The sequence below is a fragment of the Antrostomus carolinensis genome, unplaced genomic scaffold (assembly GCF_000700745.2).
Source record: "Antrostomus carolinensis isolate BGI_N321 unplaced genomic scaffold, ASM70074v2 scaffold413, whole genome shotgun sequence".
Taxonomy (NCBI): Eukaryota; Metazoa; Chordata; class Aves; order Caprimulgiformes; family Caprimulgidae; genus Antrostomus; species Antrostomus carolinensis.
In genome coordinates, this window is record NW_010305604.1 from 1 (window position 1) to 26,540 (window position 26,540).

The following is a 26,540-nucleotide window of genomic DNA, read 5'->3' on the forward strand; positions in this document are numbered from 1 at the left end:
TCTGCTCAGCCCCCTCGCCGGCTCATCTGCAGTCAGCTCAGAGCAGAACCTCTTAAACCGTTGCTTTATTCTGTCAGAAGCCATGGAATGCCGCTTATAGGGTAACTTTAGATATCACTTGCAAAAGAAACCATAGCTTACTGTGCCAAGCTCTGAATAACTAGTATATAGAAACTAATTATTTTAATTGGCAGTACTCTTAAATAAATCCAGCAACTCGGGACCGTAGTTGTGGTATACACTGAAGGTCATGATTATCATGTATCTGTTGAAATTTGTCTTGAGATTTTATTGTTGCATATTACCCGATTAAAACAGTTGTTAGTATGTCGGTCTTTGCTCAAACTCGTATTAAATGCATGGCCAGAGAGGTCTCCATCTCAGTGTGTAGTGACTTGATCTGCCAGGTGTGTCCCTTCACCAAAAGGGGAAGCTGGCTGATGGAAGTCTGTATTAGCAATGCTTGGTGTAGTTACCCAGGTTAGGTTGAAGTAGCTGATTATCTCTAAAGTTTATTATAAAGTATTAATAATAGATGTGAAGGTGTGAAGGTAAGCTTTATAAATGGGGAGGTAACAGTTGTTAAAGCATTTCAGCTACTGTGGATGTAGGTGTGAAGTTATACAGAGTTAATCTGTTACTAACAGGTTTTATTTAACCATTTTCTCAGATGAGAAAAATTGGTGTTGGAAAACACATGGAAATTTTGCTGTGCCAGGTATAATGAGGTTGTAACTAAATCTGGAGAGTTCTTAATGTTGTCAACAAACAACACTCATGAGGGAAGGTAGGGTGGAATGCACAAATAATCAGTTTAGTCAGTTAAGTCATCAGCTCTTTCTTGTAATTGGCTTAATTTATTTGGGATTTAAAAATGGCAAAGTTTTATCCTAATATAAAACTGTTCTTAATGTTTCCAGATAAATATCTCAATAAAGTTGTAAAACTGGGGTTTATAGGTAGCCTTATATGAAGAGGTAAAATAGGTTACAAGGAAATAACAATTATATTATTATTACTATTGTTATTATTATGAAAGTAATTGTCAAATATTTCACACTTTGCCTTTCTGCAGAGATTCTGAAAGCGGTTGCTCTCAATATAACATCTGCAGAGGAGAGAGAAATTATTCCAGTTTTTCCTCTTGTGACTTTTATTCCAATTTTGGGTTGGAAGACTTACTGTCTGTTGGTGACACTTCTGGAACAGAGGAGGATACGGACTCAACTGTTTTATATGGAACTTTGCGAGGAAGCGTTGTTGGATTACGATACTACACAGGGATTGTAAGTGCATGATAAATTACAAATCAGAAGAAAAAGTTGTCAGCTTCAGAAAAAATACATTTAAATAAATTTTAAAAACTAGAACTTTTGACCCAGTATAATTTTAATAGTGGTTTGGGGTGGGGTTTTTTGGGGGGTTTTTTGTTTGTTTGTTTTTCCCCTAACTTGCTGTATTCAGCATTCTTCATGGGAAGTATTTAATCTAAAACTTCAGTTCAGAATTTAAGGCAGCAAGATTTCAAACCTGGTTGATTTACTTCATAGCTTTACTAACATAAGCCAAATGAAAGTGACTGAAAACAAGAAGTTAGGTCTTTGAACTGTATACGTTGACAAAAAGGGATGCTTATTCTCTTTAAAAATGTGTTGGCAGTTGAAGGTAGTTCTTGCTCTCAGGAATACTTTTGAAATTGCTGTCATCTGCTAGGTAGCTCTTCTGTAATGCTTTTGGTATTTTGAATAAGTAGTAGGTTATTAGACTGACTGAACAGAATGCTATACCAAATTAAAATTTCAGCTTCATGGTATTTAAGTAAATGTATATTAGATATTTCTGCAACTAATTTGCAACTAAATTAATGTGTTCTGGCATTTCTTTGTTTTGTTTTGTTAGGTTAATAACAATGAAATGGTTGCACTTCAGAGGGAGCCAAATAATCCTTATGATAAAAATGCAGTGAAAGTAAACAATGTGAATGGAGACCAGGTAGGCCACATAAAAAAAGAACTAGCAGCAGCATTGGCGGGCATTATGGACAACAGACTAGCATTAGTTGAAGGGTAGGTGTGAAGATCATGCTTTTGGTTCCATGAGTATAAATAATGGAAATTGTTGCTACACTAGCAAATTCTGGAAACTATTTATAAGTGTTCTCTTTTGACAGAAATTACAACTCTTGGTAATATGGTTAAAGCTTCATATTTTCAGACTCTGTTTTTCTGTTGAACGAATTGCATACAGTTCATTCTTAGAATTATAGAATAGTTTGGTTGGAAAAGACCATTATTATCATCTAGTTCTTTCATATATATGGTAAAATGTAGAGACACTAGTGAGAGCAAATTCCTTAAAGATTCCTTAAATTAACTGCATGCAGTGGTTTGTATAAAAGGTTTACACAGTATGAGTACTAACACTTATCTGGAACATTCTGTGTTTTGATCAAAATAAGCACTTCAAAATACCTCTTGCTGAAGAAATAACAAGGATTATTGTAAAAAAATAAACAATTAAAAGGTTACTGCTGTGAGTTGTTCTTTTTTTTTTTTTTTCCCTGCTTTTTATTAGGGTTGTCCCTTATGGAGCAAAAAATGCCTTTACCATGCCTGTACAAATGAGCTTTTGGGGAAGAGAAGAAAACAAGGAAGCAGTGCTGGACCAGCTAAAAAGGCACGGTTTTAAATTGGCTCCTCCTCTGAAAGGTAAGTCTTGAAGTTTTGGGTTTTTTTTCCTTTTTAAAATATTCAGATTGAACTTGCCACTAGTTGGAAGAAATGTTTAAGGGCTTAATCCTTGTCATAGTCTTGTCATTCTCAAAATTATTTTTTAACTTAGTTGAGGAATAATGCAGAATGCACAGCTGTTAATTTTAAACTTCATAGGAAGTATACTTGTGTGTCCTATTTTTCATGTTTTTCTGCCAGCAATTAGGGAGGCATTTGAGCAACCTCAGAAATGTAGTTGCTTCCATAAGTTCCTTTAAAATCCATAATAATTCCCTGCATTTCCCCAGACTTGGGGGGAAAAAAAATTACGAACCCTTTCATAGGCTGAGGGTTTCAGGGACAGTGCTGCTTTTTAGTACTAGGACACTTATCCTGCTACTGAGGTGTGAGCAAATAGAGATGAGACGTCTCTGAACACCTAAGCTTAGCAGACGTGATGCTTTGCAGAGCCAGCCTTGCACAAGAAGCACCTGTGCTCCTGGAACTAGGCTTTCTGGCAGTTGGGAGTAAGGATGGGTGCAGAAATAAACACTTGGTGAGGGATAGATCTGTTTTACATATAGCAAGATTTCAGTTTTTATCTTATAGGTTCTATTGTGCACAGCTGACAGAAGAGTTTGGAGTAAAAAAGCACTTTGCGTTATTAGTCATCGTGCTGTTATCAAGTCAAATTTCATGTAGCACAACAGTTTTTAAGAAATGTGGTTGTCATCTTGAAGGATCCCAACCCATAGCTCATTGCCTGTGAGTCTTGCAAAGCTGTGTGGAAGGACTTTGTAGCTCATTGAAAGTAAAGGATAAATTGAGGCTAAAAGACAAATGGTGAAGGATACTGTCTTATAGGCCACAATCTGATCAGCATTGTTACTCATAAGCCAGTGAAGTTTGAAAGTGGGAAGTCATCATAACATTGTGTTTCAAAATATTATCTTTTTAATGGCAAGTAGGTTCAGAATGTGGTTTTGGACCAAAGTGGATTTCTGAGAGAGCGGGTCCAAGTTACAGTGCTCCGGTTCATGCTGCTGTGCAGTTGACAACTGAACAGGTTTGCATTTCTTAAGTAAACAACTGTAAGTTGTAATTTTAACAGTCGGGGCCTTTAACTTTTTCATTAATAAAACAGTGCTTGTGAAGTGGAAGTCATGTCGTGCTTTTTTTGTTTTGTTTTCTGAAGCAGAGGTTTGCTTTGAAGTCATCCTGAACTTTTGAGCTTTCTCACTTTTATACTGTAAGCAAATGTTTTAGCTGTGACAGCCTTGAGTCCCATATAATTTTGGGAGGTTTTGGTTGTAGAGTAATTTTTTTTTTTTACATTGCTGTGGTGGTGTGTTTTCTTTTCTCTGTCCTAATGCTTTACCAGATAACAAGTATTTTAAGTTCTCAAATGAAAATAAAACCAGACTTTCTGACTTTTTGTCTTCAGATTTGGCCCAGGGTTGTATGTGAAGGGTTGGGTGGTGGTTTTGGTTTTGCTTTTTGTTTGCTCTTTCAAATTAGAGTGAACTAGTTACTTTAGTGAGTGTTGTACAAGGATGAGAATATATTTAGCCATCATATCGGAAGATCTTGCTTGTATTGGCATGTGTTTGTTTTTGAAAAACTGAACTTAATTTTCATATAGCAGTAGCTAACAAGCACGTTCTAGCAGATCAGGTCTAAAGTGGTAGACCTATCTGAACTGATTACCGTGTGACAGGTAATTGTAGTTTCATAGAGTCATTGATTATTTAATAAGCTTATTTTTAATGTCAATAATTTTAATTGCAATTCTGTGTTCATTTGTGCAGCTTAAAAGTGAATTTGAGAAATTGTTTGACGATCTGAAGGAGAATGATAGAACTTGTGAAATGGAAGGAGCAGAGGTACTTCTTAAACTAGAAGCCGTTTTCTATAAAAATATAAATACTTAAACATCTAGATGCATATTTAGCTTTGTTGTCTGGACACAAGAGATCATAGAATCATTAGCATTGGAAGGGACCTTAAACATTATCTAGTGCTTGACCACCCTGATCACTTCCTATGATGAGGTGACCCGCCTAGTGGATGGGGGTAAGGCTGTGGATGTTGTCTACCTGGACTTTAGCAAGGCCTTTGATACTGTCTCCCACAGCATTCCCTAGAGAAGCTGGTCGCTCAAGGCTTAGACAGGTGTACTCTTCGCTGGGTAAAAAATTGGCTGCATGGCCAAGCCCAGAGAGTAGTGAATGGGAGCTAAATCCACTTGGCGGCCAGTCACAAGTGGTGTTCTCCAGGGCTCAATTTTGGGTCCAATATCTTCATCAGTGATCTGGGTGAGGGGTTTGAGTGCACCCTCAGTAAGTTTGCAGATGACACCAAGCTGGGTGGGAGTGTTAATCTGCTTGAGGGTAGGAAGGCTCTGCAAAGGGATCTGGACAGGCTGGATCGATTGGCCAAGGCCAATTGTATGAGGTTCAACAAGGCCAAATGCCGGATCCTGCACTTCAGTCACAGCAACCCCACACAACGCTACAGGCTTGGGGAGGAGTGGCTAGAAAGCTGCCCAGCAGAAAAGGACCTTATTGCTCTCTACAACAACCTGAAAGGAGGTTGTAGTGAGGTGAGTTTTGGTCTCTTCTCCCAAATAACAAGTGATAGGACAAGAGGAAATGGTCTTAAGTTGTGCCAGGGGAGGTTTAGGTTGGATATTAGGAAAAAGTTGTTCACTGAAGGAGTTTTCAAGTATTGAAACAGGCTGCCCAGAGAGGTGGTGAAGTCACCATCCCTGGAGGTATTTAAAGGACATGTAGATGTGGTACTTGGGGACATGCTTTAGTGGTGAACTTGGCAATGCTAGGGTCACGGTTGGACTAGATGATTGTAATGGTCTCTTCCAACCAAACTAGTCCCTCCCCAGCTTTCTTGTAGGCCCCCTTCACGTATTGGAAGGCTGCTCTAAGATCTCCTTCTCTTCTCCAGGCTGAACAGCCCCAACTCTCTCAGCCTGTCCTCATAGGAGAGATGCTCCAGTCCTTGGATCATCCTTGTGGCCCTGCTCTCAACTAATTCTAACAGATCCATGTCTTTCTTGTGTTGGGGGCTTCAGAACTGGACACAGTATTCCAGGTGGGGCCTTACAAGAGTGCAGTAGAGGGGGAGAATCACCTCCCTCGACCTGCTGGACACGCTTCTCTTGATGCAGCCCAGGATACGGTTGGCCTTCTGGGCTGCAAGTGCATATTGCCGGCTCATGTTGAGCTTCTCATCCATCACCACTCCCAAGTCCTTCTCTTTGGAGCTGGTCTCAATCCATTCATTGCCCAACCTGTATTTATGTTTGGGATTGCCCTGACCCAGGTGCAGGACCTTGCATTTGGCCTTGTTGAACTTCATGAGATTAGCACAGACCCCACCTCTCAAGCCTGTCAAGGTCCCTCTGGATGGCATCCCTTCCCTCCATCGTGTCAACCGCACCACACAGCTTGGTGTCGTTGGCAAACCTGCTGAGGGTGCACTCAATCCCACTGTCCATGTCACTGACAAAGACGTTAAACAGCACCAGCCCCAATACCAAACTTTGAGGGACAAACGCTCAAATCAGAAAAAAAAATAATTAGTAGATACAAAGGGCTTTCTAAAAAAAAAAATGTTTCTTCCAGAAATTGAATGTCATATTTGATATGTGAATAGTCCATAATGTATCTCTTTGATTTGCAGGCTGTTGGCACACTCTTGCTTCCCCATCAGAAGCAGGCTTTAGCTTGGATGGTTTCACGTGAGAACAGTAATGATTTGCCACCATTTTGGGAAGAGAGAAGTAACTTCTATTACAATATACTTACAAATTTTGCAGAAAAGGAGCAACCTAAAAGTGTTCTTGGAGGAATACTGGCTGATGATATGGGACTGGTAATAATACTTACCAAGTTTTGGGGTTTTTTTTTATGCAGAACGTGTTTCTTGATTGGTTGGTCATTTGGTTCGTTCTAATTTGTGGAAAATATGATGTTCTTTTCTGTTCTGCAGGGTAAAACACTTACTACTATTGCATTGATTCTCACAAATTTTCAAGATGGCAAGCCTCTTCCTCTTGAAAAGATCACAAGTGATAAGTTTTATGAGGTGAGATGAAAGAGAAAGGTTGTTTTAACAGAGTTAATACAGCAGTTAATAAAAAACCCCTGTGCCTGGTAACTTTCTGCATGGTGAACTTTGTATGCATTTTGTAGAAAAGTTATTAAAGTAGATCAAATAAGAGGAAAAATAGGGTAAGTTAGTTGAACTAGTAACTAGGTGGACTTGAGTGAATAATTGTGCTGTAGACTGTGTTATCTTAGGAGTATATGCTTAAATATACTCCAAGGAAGAATTTGTGAAGGCATGAACATTTTCAATGTTAAGTTTTTATAAATTATAAATTATAATTTATTCGGTTTCCCAACAATTTCTCCTATAGGCAAATTGTGACTGCACAAATAGAAGTGGTGTTTTTTCTGGGGGTGTGCATGCATAGTTCCTGTGTGGTTTAGAGGAAGCGTCTGAAACAACTGAAATAGCAGTCTGAGGGTCTTGGCATAAAGGACACAAATAAATAAATAAAATCTTGTTTTATATTTTTGGCAAATACTTGAAATGAAGAGAGGAGGGGAAACTGCAGTTAGTGAACTGTAGACTCCTTTTAGGTAGTATAGTTCAAGTGCTTTTTGCTTTCTTCATGACACAATTTTCAAGATTGAGATAAACTAAATGCTAGGATTAAGCGATTTATTATGCAATATGCCCTGACAGTATTAAGGCTAATGGGTTTGTTTTACTATACTTGTCTAAATGTAACAAAATAATGCTTTGTGTTTGACTGATGATGTTAACTGGCAGATGTTATTAGTGTGTTTTCTTTCTAGGGCAGCGGTGTAGGCTGTTTCTTACTTCTGCCTCACTGCAGTTTCATTTGAACTCTATATGTGGCTACTAAAAAAAAAAAAGTACAGCTTTTTCAGCACCTTTAAGTGAGTGTCTGACTTCCCACTGAACAAGTCTTTCATGTTTCAGAGCAGTAATTAATTACTGGTCAGATCAGTGTAACGATGTTATTGGCATTTTTTCCAGTTACTACATTAAAGAATAAAAGTTTCCATTCCTCAATAGGAATCCGGTACTAACAGCATGAACAACGTTGGACGCAGACTGCGTAAAGGTGACAGCGAACTATGAAAAGCCCAGTCATGTTTGCCTGATAATTAATGTTATTACCTGGGGTACTCTTAGTCTGTGATCAGTGCTAGTCTTCACAAACTATTAACAAACTAAATGTCTCAGAAGTATTGAAAACAAACCTTTAAAGGTGTTTCAGTTGACATATGAGAAGACTAAGTGCCTTGTGTGGAAGTTGCATGCTGCCAGGAAAGTTACTACATCCAGGAAACAGATTCTGGTTTCCTTTTGCTTTTCTTTTTCCTTCCTTGTAGATTAAACAGGAGCACTTACGTGTCTGTTACTCTTGTTTGTTTAAACAGTAAACCTTAGTAGTTAAATTGTAATTAGGTTCTGTATTATTTCACTTTTTAAAAAAGTATTTTTGAGTAATGAGCAAATGACAAGTAATTAGAAGGATTTTATCACACCTGTAGTTTTCAGGTTGTATCGGGAGAATTTATAGGTGTATATGAAAAATCATATGTATATGAAAAATTATACTTGCTCTTACTGTATTTTGTAACTTGTCATGCTCGTGAAGATCACTGAAGAAATGTATGGGGCTTGAAGTTTGCTTGCAATAACTTTCCCTTGCTGTCCTCCCATGCAAGGAATTTTAATACGGAGGACCTGACTGATAGCACAAGAGAAATGAAAGGGGCTGATAAGGAGAGAACACATTAGTATGAACTGCCAATGGTGAAAGTTATTTTTATCAGTACTCTGGAAGGGAGAAAATGCACATTTTCATGGGGGTCAATATGAGTGTCACCAGAAAATCAAAACCTTTACTAACGCTGAAATGCCTATCAGCATCCAAGATTTTTTTTTTCTCCCCAGAGCATCAAGTGTTTTAACAAGATACTGTTTACAGCAGTGAGGGGAGTGCCTGTTTCTACTACTATTTAATCTGAAAAAGTGATGATAATGTCTTTCAAACCCTTACACCCCCCTGCTCTCATTTCTCATTCTATTGTACATTAAGTTGATAACATGTTTCTTGAGTCTTTGCAAGTTTTGCCATCTTCAAGATTATATTAAACTTTTTTTAATACTAAAAAAACCCCAAACCATTTACTGCAATTTAAATCTGTAATTCAAGCATGAATTTCCTTACTTGAGTTATGGCAAAACTCCTTCTGCAAGTGCTGTTGCTTTCAGTTTTAATATCAGCTCTGTCCTAATATGTTTTCTTTTTTGCATTTGCTTCTGATATGCTATTATTTCCATAGCACAGAGGTGATGTTTTGTTTGCTACCTGATAGAAGATGTTAAAAAAAACCCAACAAAATAAAACAACACCCCCTGCAACCCCCCCCAAACCCACCCCACACACATCTGTGATGTTATCACAGTTTTTCTGTTAATGTTGCTGTTTAGTTTTAGGCAATGTAGAAATCGTTAGTAAGGTCTGACCTATAAAAAACCTTTACAATTTAGCACTATTTAAAACTTCTTTATAGAACTTTTCCCTTACTGTTAACAGTACAGTGCTTAGATCTGGTTTTTCCTCATTTCTTGATGGTTTGTTTTTGACCACCTACAAACTCAGTACACATTTTATGACTTTAAAAATATTTAAGATTATTTCAAGAGTATTTTTAATTTGTGATCACAGTGTCAGTACTTGTCCCATGCAGAAGTAGAGTTGTTTCAAAGGAAGTTTATACTTGTTCTTGATCAAGTTATGCTAAAGTTGGTTTGTTAACCCAGCTGAAGACTATGTATATTTTTCATAAATACAATTTTTTTCTCTATGAAGACTCTAGCCATGTGATGGAGCCTGGTGTTTGTAACATAAAAAAGTCTGAAAATACTCCATTGAAATACTCAAGTTGTCTTCCAAAAAGGTAGGTAGTTGGAATAATCTTTTTGTTTCTTTGCTACATAGATTTTGAGTAAAAATAGTGTGGTACTTGGTTATGACTAATCTTAGCCTAAAACGTGTTCCAGCTCTCTCCTGCTTACTATATCTGTGTTGCACTTTGGAGTATATATTATAAAAGCCTTAACTCATTCTACGTGACTTGCATGCTTGGATGTCTCCTTCAATTGTAAACATGTCTATTAACATCAGTGTGTGGCATCTAAAAAACTGGCTGTCCAATTTTTTTCTTCTAGTATCAATTGAATTTTTAAGTGGTTAAGAAATACTTCCAGATGTGCTTCTGACAGAGAGACAGCCTTGAGCTGATGTAGTTGTGAAGCTTGCTAATGTGTTTGAACCTTCCCACCACACTAGCCTTCCTCTTATAGTTGGTGTGGACCTTGGTGATAATCTGTATCAAGTTTTATGAGCATCACTCACCCTGCACTGTATTCTGTGCTTTCCCTTTTTCTAACCCTTCTAAAGAGAAAATTTACAAATCACAGTGGTATCTTGCTTGCAATATCAAGTTCATTTGCTTTATGCTCTTGAGATTTAATATGTGAATTCTAGCAGTAGTAGAGTTGTGATTTTTTTTTTTTTATGTTAATGATCATATCTTAGAGATAAAGCCAAGAAACCCAGATATTCAGGAAGCAGTGACTTGGGAGAGTCTGAAGAATGGCTATTGCGACAAACAGAAAGTAGGTTTCAAGGAATTTTTTTTTAATTGATTACTGTAACACCTGGTATCCTTCCTTCCTACCAAACTGAATAGGATTTTCATGAACTGGAAAAGGACTTAACTAAATTACTTGGGTTTTTGTTTTGTTTGTTTGCTTTCAACCAAAACTTTAAGCAGAAAACTCCAGAAGCTGCTGAACAGGGAAGCAGTATTTTAATCCTAAATTTTGTAGTTTGTTTTCTTAGCTGAACAAGTGGTGGTGTAACAAACTATTACTAAGGTCAAACAGATGGCGAAAAACAGAATTGCTAAGGTTTTTAGAATTTTACATAGACTAGTTGTCAGGGCACTAGAGTTGGAAAAACAAATTAAAAAATTAAGTCTTCCTTTTGTAGTAAATACCTGAAATGTGATCGTGAAGAGGCAAGAACCTATCACTTGTTGAACTAAGTATCTTGCATGGGGAAAAAACAAAACAAAACAAAAAAACCCCAACAAAATGAAAGCCTACAAGTACTCTGGAGTAAGCAGTTAAGTTTAGGTTTAAAGTACTTAAAGTGAAACCTGTGCTATTTTTTTTTTAATTACTAGTAAACTGTATTAATCTGAAGATTCATAATCTGCAATAGATGTATAAGATACTATATTTCTGCACATGCACTTGTCAGAGTTCAGGGAGTGTCTGGGTGATGCTCTTAGCTATGTGGTTTAGTTTTAGGTAGTCCTGTGAGGAGCAGGGATTTGGACTTGATGATCCTTTTGGGTCCCTTCCAACTCGAGTTATTCTATGTTATTGTGTTGGAGAGGAGAAGTAATTTGATTAACAAGTTTGACGTTTATGAAGCATGTCATATAAATAAATGAAAGTGTTATGGTTTGCATAGTGTGAAAAATCTGTTTGGCTTTTTGCAGCAACTTCCCGTGTTATCCAAGAAGATGCAGGCCTTGCATCTGTTCTTCTACCTTCATCTACTTGTTTAAAAAGAAAAACAAAGAGAAAAGGTAATGAAGGGATAAACAAATAATAGTAATTTCTGAGGTTTTGAAACTGAAATTTTATACATATTTGTCTTAACATAATGAAGCTTATGTCTCTGTAAATTGCTTTGATGCTGTTCAGGTGAATAAGTTTAGAAAGGGCTTCAGGGAACCATAAGTTTCTTGAACTTCTACTTTGCTTTAAAGTGAACTGTTAGTCCACTAAATATGAATTCTGTTTGTTCAGGTACCGCTAGCATTCAGTCAGTTGAGAAAAAATATTCTGATGATGGCCCCAGAGCAACACTGATTGTATGTCCACTGTCTGTCCTAAGCAACTGGATTGTAAGTGCTAAGCTCTTTTAATGTGTAAATGTGATGTATGTTGATTATGATGCTGTAGAAATAGTACTCTCTCTAGTCTCTCTCATGCTAGTAAAAGGTCATGGTTTTACTTTTCAATGAAACAGAGTTGCTTTCACAAGTGAGATTTGTTTGATAGAAATTTGAAAACTGGAGTAGTATTGTAATGAGAGTGCAGTTCATGAGTAGCAAGCTCACCACTATCAGAAGGAGCGAGCTGACTTTCTATTCCCTGCATTTGACTAGGCAGATTCACTTTGGCACTTCTGGAACTTCTGCTATTTAACTCCTTAAACCAGATGAGGAAAGTGGAGGAGATACATCCTTCTTGCCTGCTCAGAATAAAATGTTGTTTTACTTTGTTGATAATAAATGTGACATTTTGTTTCCTAGAGGTGTTGAGTAATTTGGCGATCCTGTTGGTGATTTATTTGTGGGAGTAGGTTTGCTAGGGTGGACAGGCTGAAGAGCCCTTCTACCGCTGTCTCTGCATTAGTTATTTTTTTTTGTTTTCATGACATTTTGAATACAGATATTAAGGGGATATCTTTTAACTTTTAAGCTCTGTTTTATTTGGAAGTTTTTGCTGTCCGTGATTAGAACATTAATAAGAAAAGAAAATACTTTCCTTAGACTGTAGGTGAAACACTGAAATCATATAATTGGGAAATATGAAATAGTGTAAAAAAAGATTACTGATTTTTGTCAATTCAAAACCCAGTTAAGTTTTTTAAAAAGAAAACTTGTCTGATGCTTCAGAAATCAAATTGTTGATTTTTATTGACTGTAGAGATTACTGTATGCTGAGTGCTTTACAGAACAAATGCAGGGAATATAAAGACTGGTTTTAAAATTAATACTTTGACAATTTTGCCATCATTTTTGTTAAAACTTAGGTGGTTAACCCAGTAAGGGGAAGAAGCTGTAAAATAACAAAACAGTGACAGAACAAACAAAGAAAAGATGAAGGTAGAAAGTAAAAAATAACATAAAATCTCTTCCATTAGAGTTTGGGAGGAACACTGGATTTTGAAGTGCATGTACTATCAGTATGTGAATTAATACTGTGCAAGAAGTAAAGCTAGAGTTATCAGAGTGTGATACTGTGTCTGTTACTAATGACTGAGGAGACTGCTTCTGGTCCCTCCTCTCACCTGGGTAGAGAGGTAAAAAGAAACCCAAATTCAAGTTGCTTTTGTCATATAAGTGGATGTAGAGTGTCACAGAGCTAGAGGAAGTGGTTTTTAGTTAAGGCAACTTACAAGAATGTTATTCTAACAATCATGTAGTAACACAGTGTCTTTTGGATGACTTCTGACAACTTTTCTTTCAGGACCAGTTTGAACAACATATCCACCAAGATTTTCGTGTAAAGATTTATGTTTATTATGGTTCTGACCGTAGCAAAGACCCATCAGTTCTTTCAGAGCAAGACATTGTACTGACAACATACAACATCTTAGCTACTGATTATGGAGTAAGTAAATGAGAAAAAGTGTTCTTTGAAGATCCTTTACTGTTCAAGACTCACAGTGTTTGGGCTAATGACGGCAGTATATTCAAGTGGTATTCTGGTAGGCAAAGTTATAGCTGTAGTTTTGCTTTATGTACTTTCTTATGGGTTCACTGTGGTAACAAAGGGAATTCTTTATTGATTGCTTCTGTAGAGAAAGTTATTTGGTTGCAATTATGGCAGCTCAAGGAAGAGACTTTTTAAGGATAGCGAAGGGTGACAAGTATGTAAATCTCCCCAGATGTCAGTGGCATGGGATTTCTGCTTTCACCTGTCAAATTCAAAGAATATGGAGCATAGAAGAAAGTAATTCTGTAGTTGTTGCATATGGGCTGCAACCAAGTAGCTCATTGCATGAAATATATTTGTAAAGTTATGTTTTCACAGAAGTTTCAGCCATTTTAAAAGCCTGAAGATTACATCTTTAAGTAGAATATAAAATTTTAATTTGCTCTGTCTTTGAGTCTTTCTTCTTTTCCGGCTTGGCTTATTTTTGCTGTAGCTCATTCCTTATATTCAAGGATGAGAAAACTGGTAACATTTTCCAGGAATCATTGAATCTAAAAGAAGAAATACCTCATTCTTAGTTTTGCTTCTTCTGTGCTGTTAAATAAACAAGATGTGAATAAATACCATCCATGATTAATTGTGGAATTGCTATATTAATAGCTTGTTTAATCCAAATTGCAAAAAAGGATTTTAATTTGAATCAAAGATTAAAAAACCCCTGTGTTTCAGATCAGAGGTGACAGCCCTTTACACAAAGTCAAATGGCTGAGAATTGTGTTGGATGAGGGGCACACTATACGAAATCCAAATGCTCAGCAAACTAAAGCTGCCTTAAATCTGGAGGGACACAGAAGATGGGTACTTACAGGTAAAATATTTGACACTGGAGGAAATGCAATGCAGAGGATCTTAGTGTAACACCATCTTGTGTTTCCCACTTGGTGTTTACACTTTGGCTTTTTCTGGGAGATGGTTAATGTCTGTCTGCATGTGATTCATTTGGAATGTTTTTATACTTGTCTTTAAGCAGTGATTTAGGTGTATCTTCTTTTAATTGTTTTGATTTTGTCTGCCTGGTTTTGTGCTTTGTTTTTTTTTGTGTGTGGGGTTTTTTTTTTTACTTTTTGTTTTTATTCTGTTCCTAGACACAAATTTTAAAATAAGTTGATACACAGGTTTGGTGGAAGTGCAAGTAAGAAGGGGCCTATTTCTGAACTGGCGTATTACGTCTGCTTAGAAGCTCACACTCTTACATACTTATCTGAACATCAGTAGCTTTTAGAAATGTAATAGTTATCCTAGAAACTGCCAGGGACCATGCAAACATGTGATCCTTAAATGTAATTTAAAGAAGGTCAAGATGTAACCACTGCTGGTGAAGCTGAAATTGAAAGATTAACATCCAAGTCTTCCTAACACTAGAGCTGCAGTTTTCTCACTCTTACGTATTTAAGTGTTCTGAAGATTAAAATAATATGTATTACACTGAATGACAGGTCAGCCAGGTTATGAAGACCTTGTCCATGGTGTATGGTTTGGAGAAAGCACAAAACTTTCACTGACTAAAAATTTTTATTTTTTAGTTTCTTTGAGGTTTTACAGTCTTTTTGTTTGTTTTCTGTTCAGGTACTCCTATTCAGAATTCTGTAAATGATTTGTGGTCTCTTATTTCCTTTTTAAAACTGAAACCTTTTACTGATCGAGAGTGGTGGCACAGAACTATTCAACGTCCAGTCACAATGGGAGCTCCAGGAGGACTTGGGTACGAAGTGTTCCCAGAGGGTTTGAGAACAAGTGTTCAAGCAATCTGACAAATCAGTGCTTTAAAATTGAAATGCATGTGTCATCAGTTCTTATTTCAATTTTTTAGATCAAATTAATAAAAAATAATTTGGTTTATTTACTATTTCAGATTAATGGATTATTTTGTGCTACTGGGCTTAGATTTTGTGCAGAATATATATTCATGCAATAAACTGAAAAATACCAACAAACCAATCCCTGATGAGTAGTATATTGTCTATATATGTATTTTTAGGCGTTTACAATCTCTGATTAGGAGTATCACCCTTAGAAGAACTAAAACAAGTAAAGTTAAAGGAAAACCCATCTTGGAATTACCAGAACGTAAAGTACTTATTCAGCACATTACACTTACAGAGGAAGAGAGGCAGATCTATCAGTCTGTGAAGAAGGAGGGCAAAGCTGCTATTAGCAGGTAAGGAGAAGGCTTTCTTAATGCTGAAAGTTGAAGTTTGATACCACAAACTTGTGTTTTGGAAATTTTGATTGTTACCTCTAGTAGCCAAGTGTGTCAGTTTGTATGTCGTAAGCTAATAATTGCAAATGAGCGTAGCATCTCTTCAGTTCTGAAGAGTGAAGTATAGACTGTTGCAGAACTATATATTGGAAGTTCTGTCTTGCAAGAAACAGAAAGGGATACCAGATATGTAAAGAATAGCCTTAAAATTTTTATTGCCAGATACTAGCATTTCTTCTAGTAGAACATGCTACTGGTAGCATTTTGTTACCTTGTTTCAGAAGAGGATTTGAGAAAATATATTCAAACAGGAAAGTAAAAAACCAAAACAAAACAAACCAGAACATCATTCTAACAGCTGAACTTGATCACTTGATGTCCTGTTACCTCAGGCTGTAGCATTTCACACTAATGATAAAACTCTTGTTCAGATTTTTCAGTGAAGGGACTGTACTAGCTCACTATGCTGACATCCTTGGTGTCCTGCTCAGATTGAGGCAGCTTTGCTGTCATCCTCATCTCTGTCTAAATACATCTTCAAGTTTTTCAGTTGGTGAGTGAATGCTTTTGATTCCCATGTTTCTAAAAACAGGACTTGCGCTTTGTGTTCAAGAACAGAAATGCATTTGTGTGTTTTCCAAGCTTTATAGCTTCAGCCTTACTTTTTCTTTTTTCTTTTTTTTTTTTTACCATAATTTGTTTGAGAAGTAGATTCTTCAGCACATACTCAAATATGAACAAAAGCAATGAAGTATGAGTAGTTATGAAGGCTAGAAGCGGGAGTTAATGAGCTTTGGCAGCCCATACAGAAATGACCAAAGAGGACGTCTGCAGGGCTAAATGCAGAAGGCTTGTTGAAAAGCAATATGTCTGTTTTTGTTATAACTTACAGAAGTGCTTTTACAGCAAATTTTTCTCTTTGCTTCAGGAAAGATGATGTAGAGGAACTTTGGGGAATGGCTTGTAGATTGGTTAGCCATGTCAGCAGAACCATTGCCTCTTCAGCAGAATAGGAATCTGTTGACTTTGTTACAGCTGTAAGGAAGGATGAACAGAGGACTGAAAGGAGAGGGAAATTTTATGTTTGACAAGTCAGAACAGTACAGTGGCGTAATGTTAAAAATTATATGCATTTCTTTCAGAAGAAAATACAGTCTGTTTGAAATACTGCAAATTTGAGAAGTTTTGAAAAATCCTATTTTAAGATGCCATTGGTATAGGTGTGATTTTTTTTTCAGGAAATTCAACCTTTTTTAGAAGGTTGTAATTTATCTTCCTGAAAAATAAAGGATGGAGAAATGATTGGATAATTGTTCAATAATTATTTAGAAGTTAATTAGTAACTAGTAAGTACTATTTTAATTTCTTTACTTAAAAAATAAAACCATCTTAACTATAAATAGTGTCATCTCCATAGTATTATTACTACTTGAACAGCTGCGATATGAAAATTGCTTGTTCCCATTAGGCATTGTGTCGCAGCTGTATTTGTCACTGAGCATGCAGTCAAGGTTCTTTGAATTCTGATTACCATTTTTCCAAGTAAGATTACTCTTCATGTGTTTTGAAATAATAGGTCGGAATTTTCTGTAATAACACAGCTTTTGTTTTTCTACATTGTAGGCTGTAACCTCATTGTGTATGAACTGTCCTAATTGCATTTTGATCAATGGAATTGTGTTGATGTGTGCCAGCTCAGAGTGTTTCCTATACGGAAATCTATTTTTAAGTATCTTTCCATATTTGCAGATAATAAAACTCCTGAAGAACTGCATGAGACATTAGTGAGTAAAATGAAGTTGGTTCTGAGCTCTGGTTCAGACGAAGAATGTGCAGTTTGTTTGGAATCACTGACTCTTCCTGTGATAACACGCTGTGCGCATGTGTTTTGTAAGCCATGTATTTTTGAAGTAATCAGAAGTGAACAGGTTAGTTGTTCTATGGTTACAGTTAATTGTAATAGCTATTCAAAAGCAATGAACTGGTATCACCAGAAGGCCATCTAGCTGTTGTCCTTTTACATCACAAATGGTGAACAGTGTAAACCTAGTTGTCAGCTGGGTTATAAAAATTATTGGCCTGAGGTCGAACTATAAACTGTCAAACTGAACAATGTTAAAGACCATCAGTATTTTAGTGGGTATCAGAACTTTTCCCTAGTTCTCACCTTACTTGTCCCTAGGGTAAAAGTGATGGCATCCAGTTCACCTTTGTATACCTTCATATGGCTGGATGCCTTTTCACTGCTTGTATGTGATGTGATATATTGTGCTTAAAAGAGACCAAAGCTGTGTTTTGGAAGTTGACTGTTGAACTAAAATCGTGTCTACTCTCTTTATTCTAAGCTGATAACCTTCTATGGTGAAATAGCTGTCTTGCTAGAGGGATATCTTTATGGCCCTTCTCTGGACTCTCTCCAGAATATGCTTGTGGATGTGCTGCTTTTGATTGCTTTTTTGAAAACGTAGTTTTTTGGTTTTTTTTATTGTGTGCTTCTAAGCTATGCTTTTCTTTCTTGTATGCAATCTGATAGCATCCTGACTATAGTGTGGCCAGCAGGACCAGGGCAGTGATCCTCTCCCTGTACTGGGCACTGGTGAGGCTGTAGCTCAAGTGCTGGGTTCAGTTTTGGGCCCCTCACTCCAAGAGGACATGCAGGTGCTGGAGCGTGTCCAGAGAAGGGCAACAGAGCTGGGGAAGGGTCTGGAGCACAAGTGTGCTGAGTTCCCGGATGAGGGAACTGGGGTTGTTGAGCCTGGAGAGAAGGAGGCTGAGGGGAGACCTTCTGGCTCTGTCCAAGTCCCTGAAAGGAGGTTGTAGCGAGGTGGGTCTCTGTCCCTTTTCCCAGTGACAGAACAAGAGGAAATGCCTCTTTTGTAATAGAGCAGTCTGAACAGAGATGGTTATATATTCTGGTCTTTTGAAGTTGAACTACTGTGAGTTTATAAAACAGTGAATGAGTAAGCCTTGCTTACATTCAAAATGATTCCTGATTTAAATCAATTTCCAAGGAAGTTTTTGCAGCTTCCAGCCAAAACACTGACAGACATTTTAATTCTAGAGTTGGGGAATTCACTGTTTCCATATGGTAGGTATTTGTCCTAGTGCTGCATCTCAGTTGGGTAGTTCCTGTGGTTGGTTACAATGCAACCCTCTCCTACTAAATAGCTTGGGGAAAGTATTTCACTTTACACCTTTAAACCACAGCAAACATGTACCCCCTCCCCCAAAACAGCTTGGGTTCAAACAGGATTCTTCTGGGCAAGATGCCTGTGGTTTTCATTATTAATACAAATGAGAGCATTAAGCCACCAGCAAGGAATGGGATGTGAAGCTGCCAACACAAAACTGCTCACTGAGAAGTTGGGCCTTTCATTGTATTACAAACTTGGAGACGGTATTTTCTTTCTGATGTTAACCTAGAAGTATTTACTGAAATTGGAAAAACTTTTTAGTAGTTAACAGCTTGAGAGTTAACACCTTCTTCATTTCAGTCTTCCATTGAGGCTAGATTCAGAGTTGTGCAAGTAAGTAAAGATCCTATGCAGAAGTCTCAATAAAGCTATATGATCTCTACAGTAATGTAATGTCTTTTTGTATTAATTGCATTTTTACAAAAGCTTGCCAGATATGCATGAAAACATTTTTTTTCCTTATAGTTGTTGATTGTGAGGCAATTTCTGTCACTTTCATATGCTTTCACTGCAAGTCTTCCATATCTGTGTTGGCATTGTTCAGCTGTGTTTTGGGTTTTCTGTTGCTCTTTAATTACACTACTAAATTGGAGAAAGGATGCAGGAAGATGTGAGCCTTAAAAAGTCTTTGAGCAATGTTAGTTTGTTGTTTGTTTGGTTTTTTTTTTCCCAGAAAACTTTTTCATATTTATTAGAATTCATTTCTTTTGCTCATCACTGGAGGATTTTTAGATTGCTGACAAATCAGGAATGATTAATTTGTAACTATGTTTTGGAGACTATTACTTCACATTCCTTCATGTTAAGATTCTCTCTCTTGAAAGGGTATCTTTATTGCTGCAATAAATTCATGTGTGCAGACTATGACTGCCAGCCTCTTTAGTTGGCTAGAGGTTCATTCCAGATTAGCAGCCCCCAGAATTAATCTGCTTTGTGAGGTCTGCTTTGCAGCATGTCTAAAGATGCCTTGGTTCTGTGGCCCAATCTGTATGTAGACTGAGTTAACTGATTTTAAAGGGTTGCTCTGGTTAGGCAAGAGTTTTTAATGTCTGTCATTTTTGCTTCACAAAGTTGTGTGTTTGTATAGTGCCCACAGTCTTAAATTTTGTGAGTAGTCCTATTGTATAAATTCTAAATTTTGCCTTATCTAGGGTACACTTCAGAGAAAAAAAAGCTTTTAGTGTTAAATTGTGTCTCATTTCTCATGCCTGTTGTGGAAAAAGAGAAGATAGCCTGTGTCTGTCCCTGACAAAGCATTATTTCATCAGACTGCTATTATTTCTGTGCAGGCTTTGAAGAAAAAGGGTAAAAGGTCATTCTTTGTTTGTAACTAAAAGATCTTGTCTTTGAAAGATGGTTTATTTTTCTGGTATTTTAGAGTCTTCTCCCCATACCCCAAGAATTTACTTGCTTTTAAATCTTGAGTTGCTTATTTCAAGTATAAATATGCTCAGAAAGAAGACCACTTTTAAGAAGGCTGGGTGTTTTTAAAACATGTAGCATTTATGTCACCTTGATATTCTCACAAATAAAACATTTTGATTGTTATGTCAGAAATGACAAAGCAGTGTGTTACAAGAATGAATGTACTCCTTGAGAATTTTTTATATGAACACCAGTATAATAATTTCATAGAAGGTGCTTTGTAAAGGTGACCTTTAGTACTCACCGTAAATAATTTGGTTTTGTGTTTCTTCTTATGTTATTTGGGCTTTTTCATAGCCAAATGCCAGATGCCCTCTCTGTAGGAATGAGCTTCGACTAGAGCACTTGGTGGAATGTCCCCAAGAAGAAGAAATAGACTCCAGTAGTGGAAGGAAGTCTGATCAGAAGTGGATATCCAGTTCAAAGGTAGATGCCATTGTGTTTTACTTGACTTTCATTATGGTTTTGTAGAGCACTCTCTAGAATTTTTATGTAAATATGCTGAACATACTTATATACGAATAACATATTTTATTTTTTAAAAGTCTGACAGCGTGTCTAGTCAGCACAGGAGAAAATGCATAATAAAATCTCATCACAAACAAAATTTGCTTCAGGGAAACAAGACAAAAGGAGCACCAGTTGTAGTTTCATGCTGGTCATTGTGCAACATGTAGATGTGTATTAATTAAATAAAACTTTTGATAAAAGAGCTGTTGCTTTGTGGTTTGTTTCTGTTTCTGAAGATAGAGTAGTTCTGTAACCACTGAAACTATTCAGCTCTTAATTTACTTTTGGAAACTCAAAATCTAAACAAATCCTTCTTTCTTAAAACTTGTCTAAAGAATATGTATTCTGTCCTAGAGAGGAAAACTAAATGGGCATTGTATCTTCCATGTAACACTTGTCGGATAAACTAGTGAGATATTTTTATTTTACTTAGCAGACCTGTTTCTCAAGGCCTGCCACGTAGATTTTTGCCTCACCTTCATAGTGCATTAGCTGCCAAAAATTAAATCTTCGTGCTTGTACTTTGACCGTTTTGTTTTGAGATTGCTTTTTCTGAAACATTGAATTTTTAATTTGAATTTATAATTAAGTTATTGTTCTTTCAAAAGTTGGTTATAAATTTATTCCCTATAAAGCCCTCTGTGGAGATCTAAGAACTAATTTAGGATATCATGCTCTATAATAAATCAAGTTTTGGGGGGTTTTTTTGGTCCCCGTCCCTCCCCCTCTGTTTTTTACCGGGTGCTGTTACTTGCATTCTCTAGTTAATGATTCTTTACCTCATCATAGCTAAACCTTACATGAGAAAACTGGCAATGTTCTTCTGCCTCAGATCCAATTCCTTGCTCCTTTTGTTCTCATGTTGGTCCCAAGAGTTTTTCTAGTGCCTCTTTATCCTCTGTCATACCTAGGCAAGGGTGTTGCATAGCTTGCCTGAATATTCCTGGGGGAAGCCTTCCTTGCTTCTTGAGTACTGCTGCGGTAGAGCACTTGCCTTGTGGCTGTCCCTTGCTTAAGTCTTACACTTCAGAGTTCCAGTACTTGAGGTAGGGAACTTGTTGACTCCTGACAGTGGGAAGTATGTCTGGAAAACAGGTTTGTGAATCCTCTTCCCTAAAGCGCCATCAATCACCTTGTAGTTTGCGACTGTTAAAAGTGTCCAACTCTTGGTTCCCTTTGGAGACTAAAAGAAACCCTACCAATAGAATTTAAGATTAGTTTGTTTGAGTGATTTCTCAGTTGATGTGAACTTTATCAAAGCACCTGTAGGAGTGGCATCTAACCAAGTCAGAATAAGCTGCATAGGTCTTCATTTTATTTCAGATAAATGCTCTCATGCATGCTTTGATAGAACTACGGAGGGATAATCCAGCTGCTAAGTGTCTGGTTGTTTCTCAGTTCACAACTTTCCTGTCACTGATAGAAAATCCCTTGAAGTAAGTAGAACTACTGTAATTTTTAATAAATGTGCTTTTGTGGGTTTTTAGAAAGATTTCTCAAATAGTATCCTTTTGATTTTTAGAACTTCAGAAGAGGAAAAAATATTTAAATAATTTGTTTAGTGGAATAAAGCCATCAATCTCATTCTTGTTATTTTTAATATATTGCCTGTTAAATGCAGAATTTTAAATATGTATTTCAGAGTAGAGGTCAGGATTTTAATATACTTACTTCCTGTTGTCACAGAAAATGCATTGTTAAATTGAACATTTCTACTTTCTCTTCAGAGAATCGGGGTTTGTCTTTACTCGTTTGGATGGGTCAATGGCACAGAAGAAAAGAGTAGAAGCAATTCAGTGTTTCCAAAGCAGCCAAGCAGGATCCCCAACTGTAATGCTTTTGTCTCTGAAAGCAGGTGGAGTTGGATTAAATCTGACAGCAGCTTCCAGAGTGTTTTTAATGGATCCTGTGAGTAACTGCTTGTTCATGATGATCCAGCTTAATGTAGGTGAAACTCCTCTGGTGTTTTCCTAAGAGGTAGAAGGAAAGCTCCTCTGAGAATGAACAACACTGATGAATAGCTGTTAAAGGGTAAAAGGCCTTTTCTTAATTAATTTCCCTGGCATGTTTTTGTTTCAACACAATATTTTTGTGCTGTCCATTTATTTACTGCGAATTGAAAGAATGCTGGTAGTACTGCTAACAAAGTAGTGTGACACCTTACAGTGTAGCATTTGATACCAATTCCTTCTTTTATTTTTCTCTCTTTCTTTGATATTTTTGTATGTGGTTTTCTGTTTGTTCCATTTAATAACTTCAAAATCCATAAAGTGGAATTTCAGGGACAGTCTGGTTTTTTTCTGTGTTATAATGCAATGCTTCTCTGCTCTAGTCTTTTCTGTTATTTTTGTGAATTTATTTATAAAGATATTAGTCTGAGGTTTCTTTTTGTGGTTGTAGGAGACTGTGAAGGATGGTGATACCTAAACGTAGGAAGTTTTTTCCTTTCACTAAAGCACTCAGGAATGCAAAATTATTTGTAAGGAATTAAAATATAAATTACTTGGTTTTGATAGCAAAATAGTATTGTTAACAAAATTGCTTCATGTCTTGTTGTGTCACTGTACCAAATCAAAGTTTTTCTGTTCACTTCCTCCCTTCCCCACTAATTACCTCTGCTCTGATGTGCTAGTTTTTTGGAAGTTGGAAACTGACACAAATTCTACAGTTTGTGCATTTGAAAACAAAACCAAAGTAAATTAAAATAATAGTGTAGCTTTTAACTTGGGCATCTGGTGACACCAATAGTAAGGAGAAAGTAGCTTGGACACCAGGTTAGTGGTAGTAGCAGTGCAAAGACATAAGCTATTTATTAATAAACTACAGGAATTACATATGAGTGAGAGTATGGAGAAGTTGCTTTGGAAAAGGATTTTTCGTGAATTGCGATACATCTTCACAGTTATTGTTTCTGTATGTGTTGCATTGAATAGTTCAATTGGAACAACACAATCTAGTCCAACTGCCATGTTAGTTTTGTGTGTGTGTGTTGGGTTTTTTTGGTTTTTGTTTGTTTTTTTAAAACAATTCTCTGAGTAAGAAAAGTTGTGGTAAGTCCAAGAGAATTTTCATTTTCTGTGAAGATAATTAATGAGGTATAATGTATACACTGTCCTGTGACAACCAGCTGTAAGAAAATAAACTAAACATTGTTAACACCAAGTCATCTACAGTATATAGTTACACCTCACAAACTAGAGCCAAATATAATAGCAGCCTTTATACACCATTGGATGACAGCTCCTTATCCTGCTGGTAACCATCCTGTGATGGTAACCATCCCAAGTGACAGTGGTTGACTACTTGTATTTGATGAAGGGGCACTGGGAAAACATGATCCTTTTTGATCTCACTTTTGAATGTTCAGTGCCAGATGAGATTGGGTCATGCATTAACATTCCTTGAAGTGAATTAGCAGCAATAATAGGATTTAAGAAGCAAAAATACTTCTGGAGCCAGTAGGGTAACCAATTTTTCTACTCAAATTACGTGGATTTGCTTAGAGGTCTGCATTCTTTTCTCTGAGAGGTGTTACACCACAGTGCAAGGGAGGAACATTTATCCAATCGTAGACTACTTCTCTTTTTTAAAAAAATTATTTTTAAAATTATTTGTTTGTTTAAATACAGTCATATCTGCTGAATCCTCACCTTTAGGAAGAAAAACAAGCCTTGAATGTGAGAGTATTGCAATTATACAGATGTTTCTCTGAGGCTCAAGTTTCTTCATATTTTCCCATGAAAAATATAGTACCCTTTGTACAAGATATTGCAGAAAAGATTGAGGCATTGTAGTTCAGTTTTCCTTTGTTGGACCGATGAGAGGAGAAGAATGAGAATAGTATACTTTGGTTCTCCTTGACTATGGCAAAGATAGAATGGAATATGGTTGTGTGTGTTTGAGCTAGGTCTTTCCTCAAGAAAACATCTTGTTTGTACAGTCAGATTAGAATTAGAATGGTTTGCCATACATAGCTTGCTAGCAATGTTCATCTTGCAGTGACAGATACAGCATTTGTTGCACTTCTGCTCATAACCTTAGATTGGAGAAATGAGAGTTGCTTGGCTTTTATCTTGCAGCTTGACGTCGTAAGTGTTCTTAGGCACCAGAGGTTCTTAGAATCTAAAATGATTTTTTTGTGCCAGCCTAGTGCTGTCCCATGTCGTGTTGGTGTGTCCCATCCTGTGTCCGTCCACCACCCTCCCTCTCCCCCTAAAGAAAGGAGTAATTAAGAAGAGTTCCTAGATAACTTTCAGTATGTGGGTGGTGTGGCAAGGTGAGCCCATTGAAGGAGACTTGCTTTTCACAGACAGAACATTGTTACGTTTTAGGTAGTGCTGGAAAAATGCAGAGCACAGACTTGGCATTTCACAGTTTCTTAGGGTTATATTCTAAGTAGAAACAGCTACACCATTATTTGTGTTCATCAAGTTTCTTGTTTACCTAACTTGGTAATTATTGCATATACTAATGGAAGTATACATGGGCTTTCTTAACAGGTAGGGGACTTAGTCTACTGATAAATAACTGCCTGTGTTCAATTGGTTTAGATTTTGCTAAAATCGGGAAAAGGGTATTTAGGCAGTTAGTATATGGACTGTTTATTTCGGAATTAAAATGATAACAAATTGTTCTGATGTCTCCTAGACTCCTGACAAACTTAAATTTTAAAGCATTTACCTGAAGTTCCTGCTTGTTATGAATATGTAGCCAAAAGTTCTCAAAGTTTTCTTTGAGCAGGAGTATCTCAGAGCGGGATACCTAAAGAGTGAGGCATTAGGTTGAAAGATATTAATCTGCAAGCAGTATTTGTTCAAGAGCTGATGGTACAGTAACTTCTGTGATTCTACATGGATCTTATTATGTATTTTGAAGGGAGGTTATTTTAACTTTTTCATTGCTGCTACTGATAGGCTTGGAATCCTGCTGCAGAAGACCAGTGTTTTGACAGGTGTCACAGACTGGGTCAGAAGCATAATGTTGTTATTACTAAGGTAAGTTGAGAGCTCATCTGTTTGAACGTTTCCTGCTAAATAATAATTCTGGAAATTAGATGTCCCTGTTGAGCTATTAGGAGTGACTAATGGGGGTAATATTGCTGTTTTCTAGCCTATTACAGTTTATTGTCTTGAAAGTACGTAGAATGCTTTTCCTTTTGTCACAGCAGATTCTTTGGGTGCCAAAGAACTAATCTCTCATTAATACCCAGTCACAAAAATATTACTTGAGAAATTGAAGATAGCTTATCTTCTAATATACATAGCAGAGAGATATTCTTCCAATAAGTGTTTAAAAAAAAAAGGTGGGGGGGGGAAGGGGGCAAAAAAATTAACATGCCAAACGTTTTTCCTCCAGCTGCTTTATAACCCTTCCCTCTCGTGAGTTCTTTACAAAGTAATAACAAAAGAATGTAACTGTATTTTAGGTTATTCAGCTTTTTAACTTTTTTTTTTTTTCAAAGTACCTAAATTTCTCATCTTGAACTAGTTTAAAAAAACCCAAAAGAATACCTCCATTTCAGTGGGGCTTTTTTTGTATTTCAGTTTATTGTGAAGGATTCGGTGGAAGAAAATATGCTGAAAATTCAGAAGAAGAAGAAGAAACTCGCAGCAGGAGCCTTTGCTACCAAAAAGCCTTCAGCAAGTGAAGTAAAACAAACCAAAATTAATGAAATTAAGGCTCTAATTGATTTATAGCTTGAAACGGTGATATTTTGAGTAAATATTATATTTAATACTGTAGTTAATACTGCTTTTCAAGGTACACGTCTCATGCTAACTTCTAGTTTTGCTGTCTTTGCGGTCAAAACATAAATGCTTCAAATAAATTAAAAAAATTAACTTGCTCCTA

At 36.7% G+C, this 26,540-nt stretch overlaps 1 protein-coding gene across 1 annotated transcript; it reads left to right on the forward strand.

Annotated features, from left to right (window-relative positions):
- Nucleotides 1-1,075: 1,075 nt before the first annotated feature.
- HLTF (helicase like transcription factor) lies at nt 1,076-26,386 on the forward strand (the record flags this gene model as incomplete). The annotated part of the gene is made up of 23 exons (XM_010164819.2): nt 1,076-1,286; nt 1,900-2,066; nt 2,575-2,708; nt 3,680-3,777; nt 4,520-4,594; nt 6,411-6,602; nt 6,720-6,815; nt 7,839-7,887; nt 9,649-9,736; nt 10,378-10,457; nt 11,351-11,440; nt 11,664-11,761; nt 13,113-13,256; nt 14,031-14,169; nt 14,928-15,063; nt 15,340-15,519; nt 15,993-16,114; nt 17,311-17,489; nt 20,478-20,606; nt 22,014-22,126; nt 22,418-22,598; nt 25,604-25,684; nt 26,234-26,386. Coding segments are annotated over 23 exons (2,935 nt in total), but the record flags the coding sequence as incomplete, so codon positions are not given.
- Between the last annotated feature and the right edge of the window lie 154 nt (nt 26,387-26,540).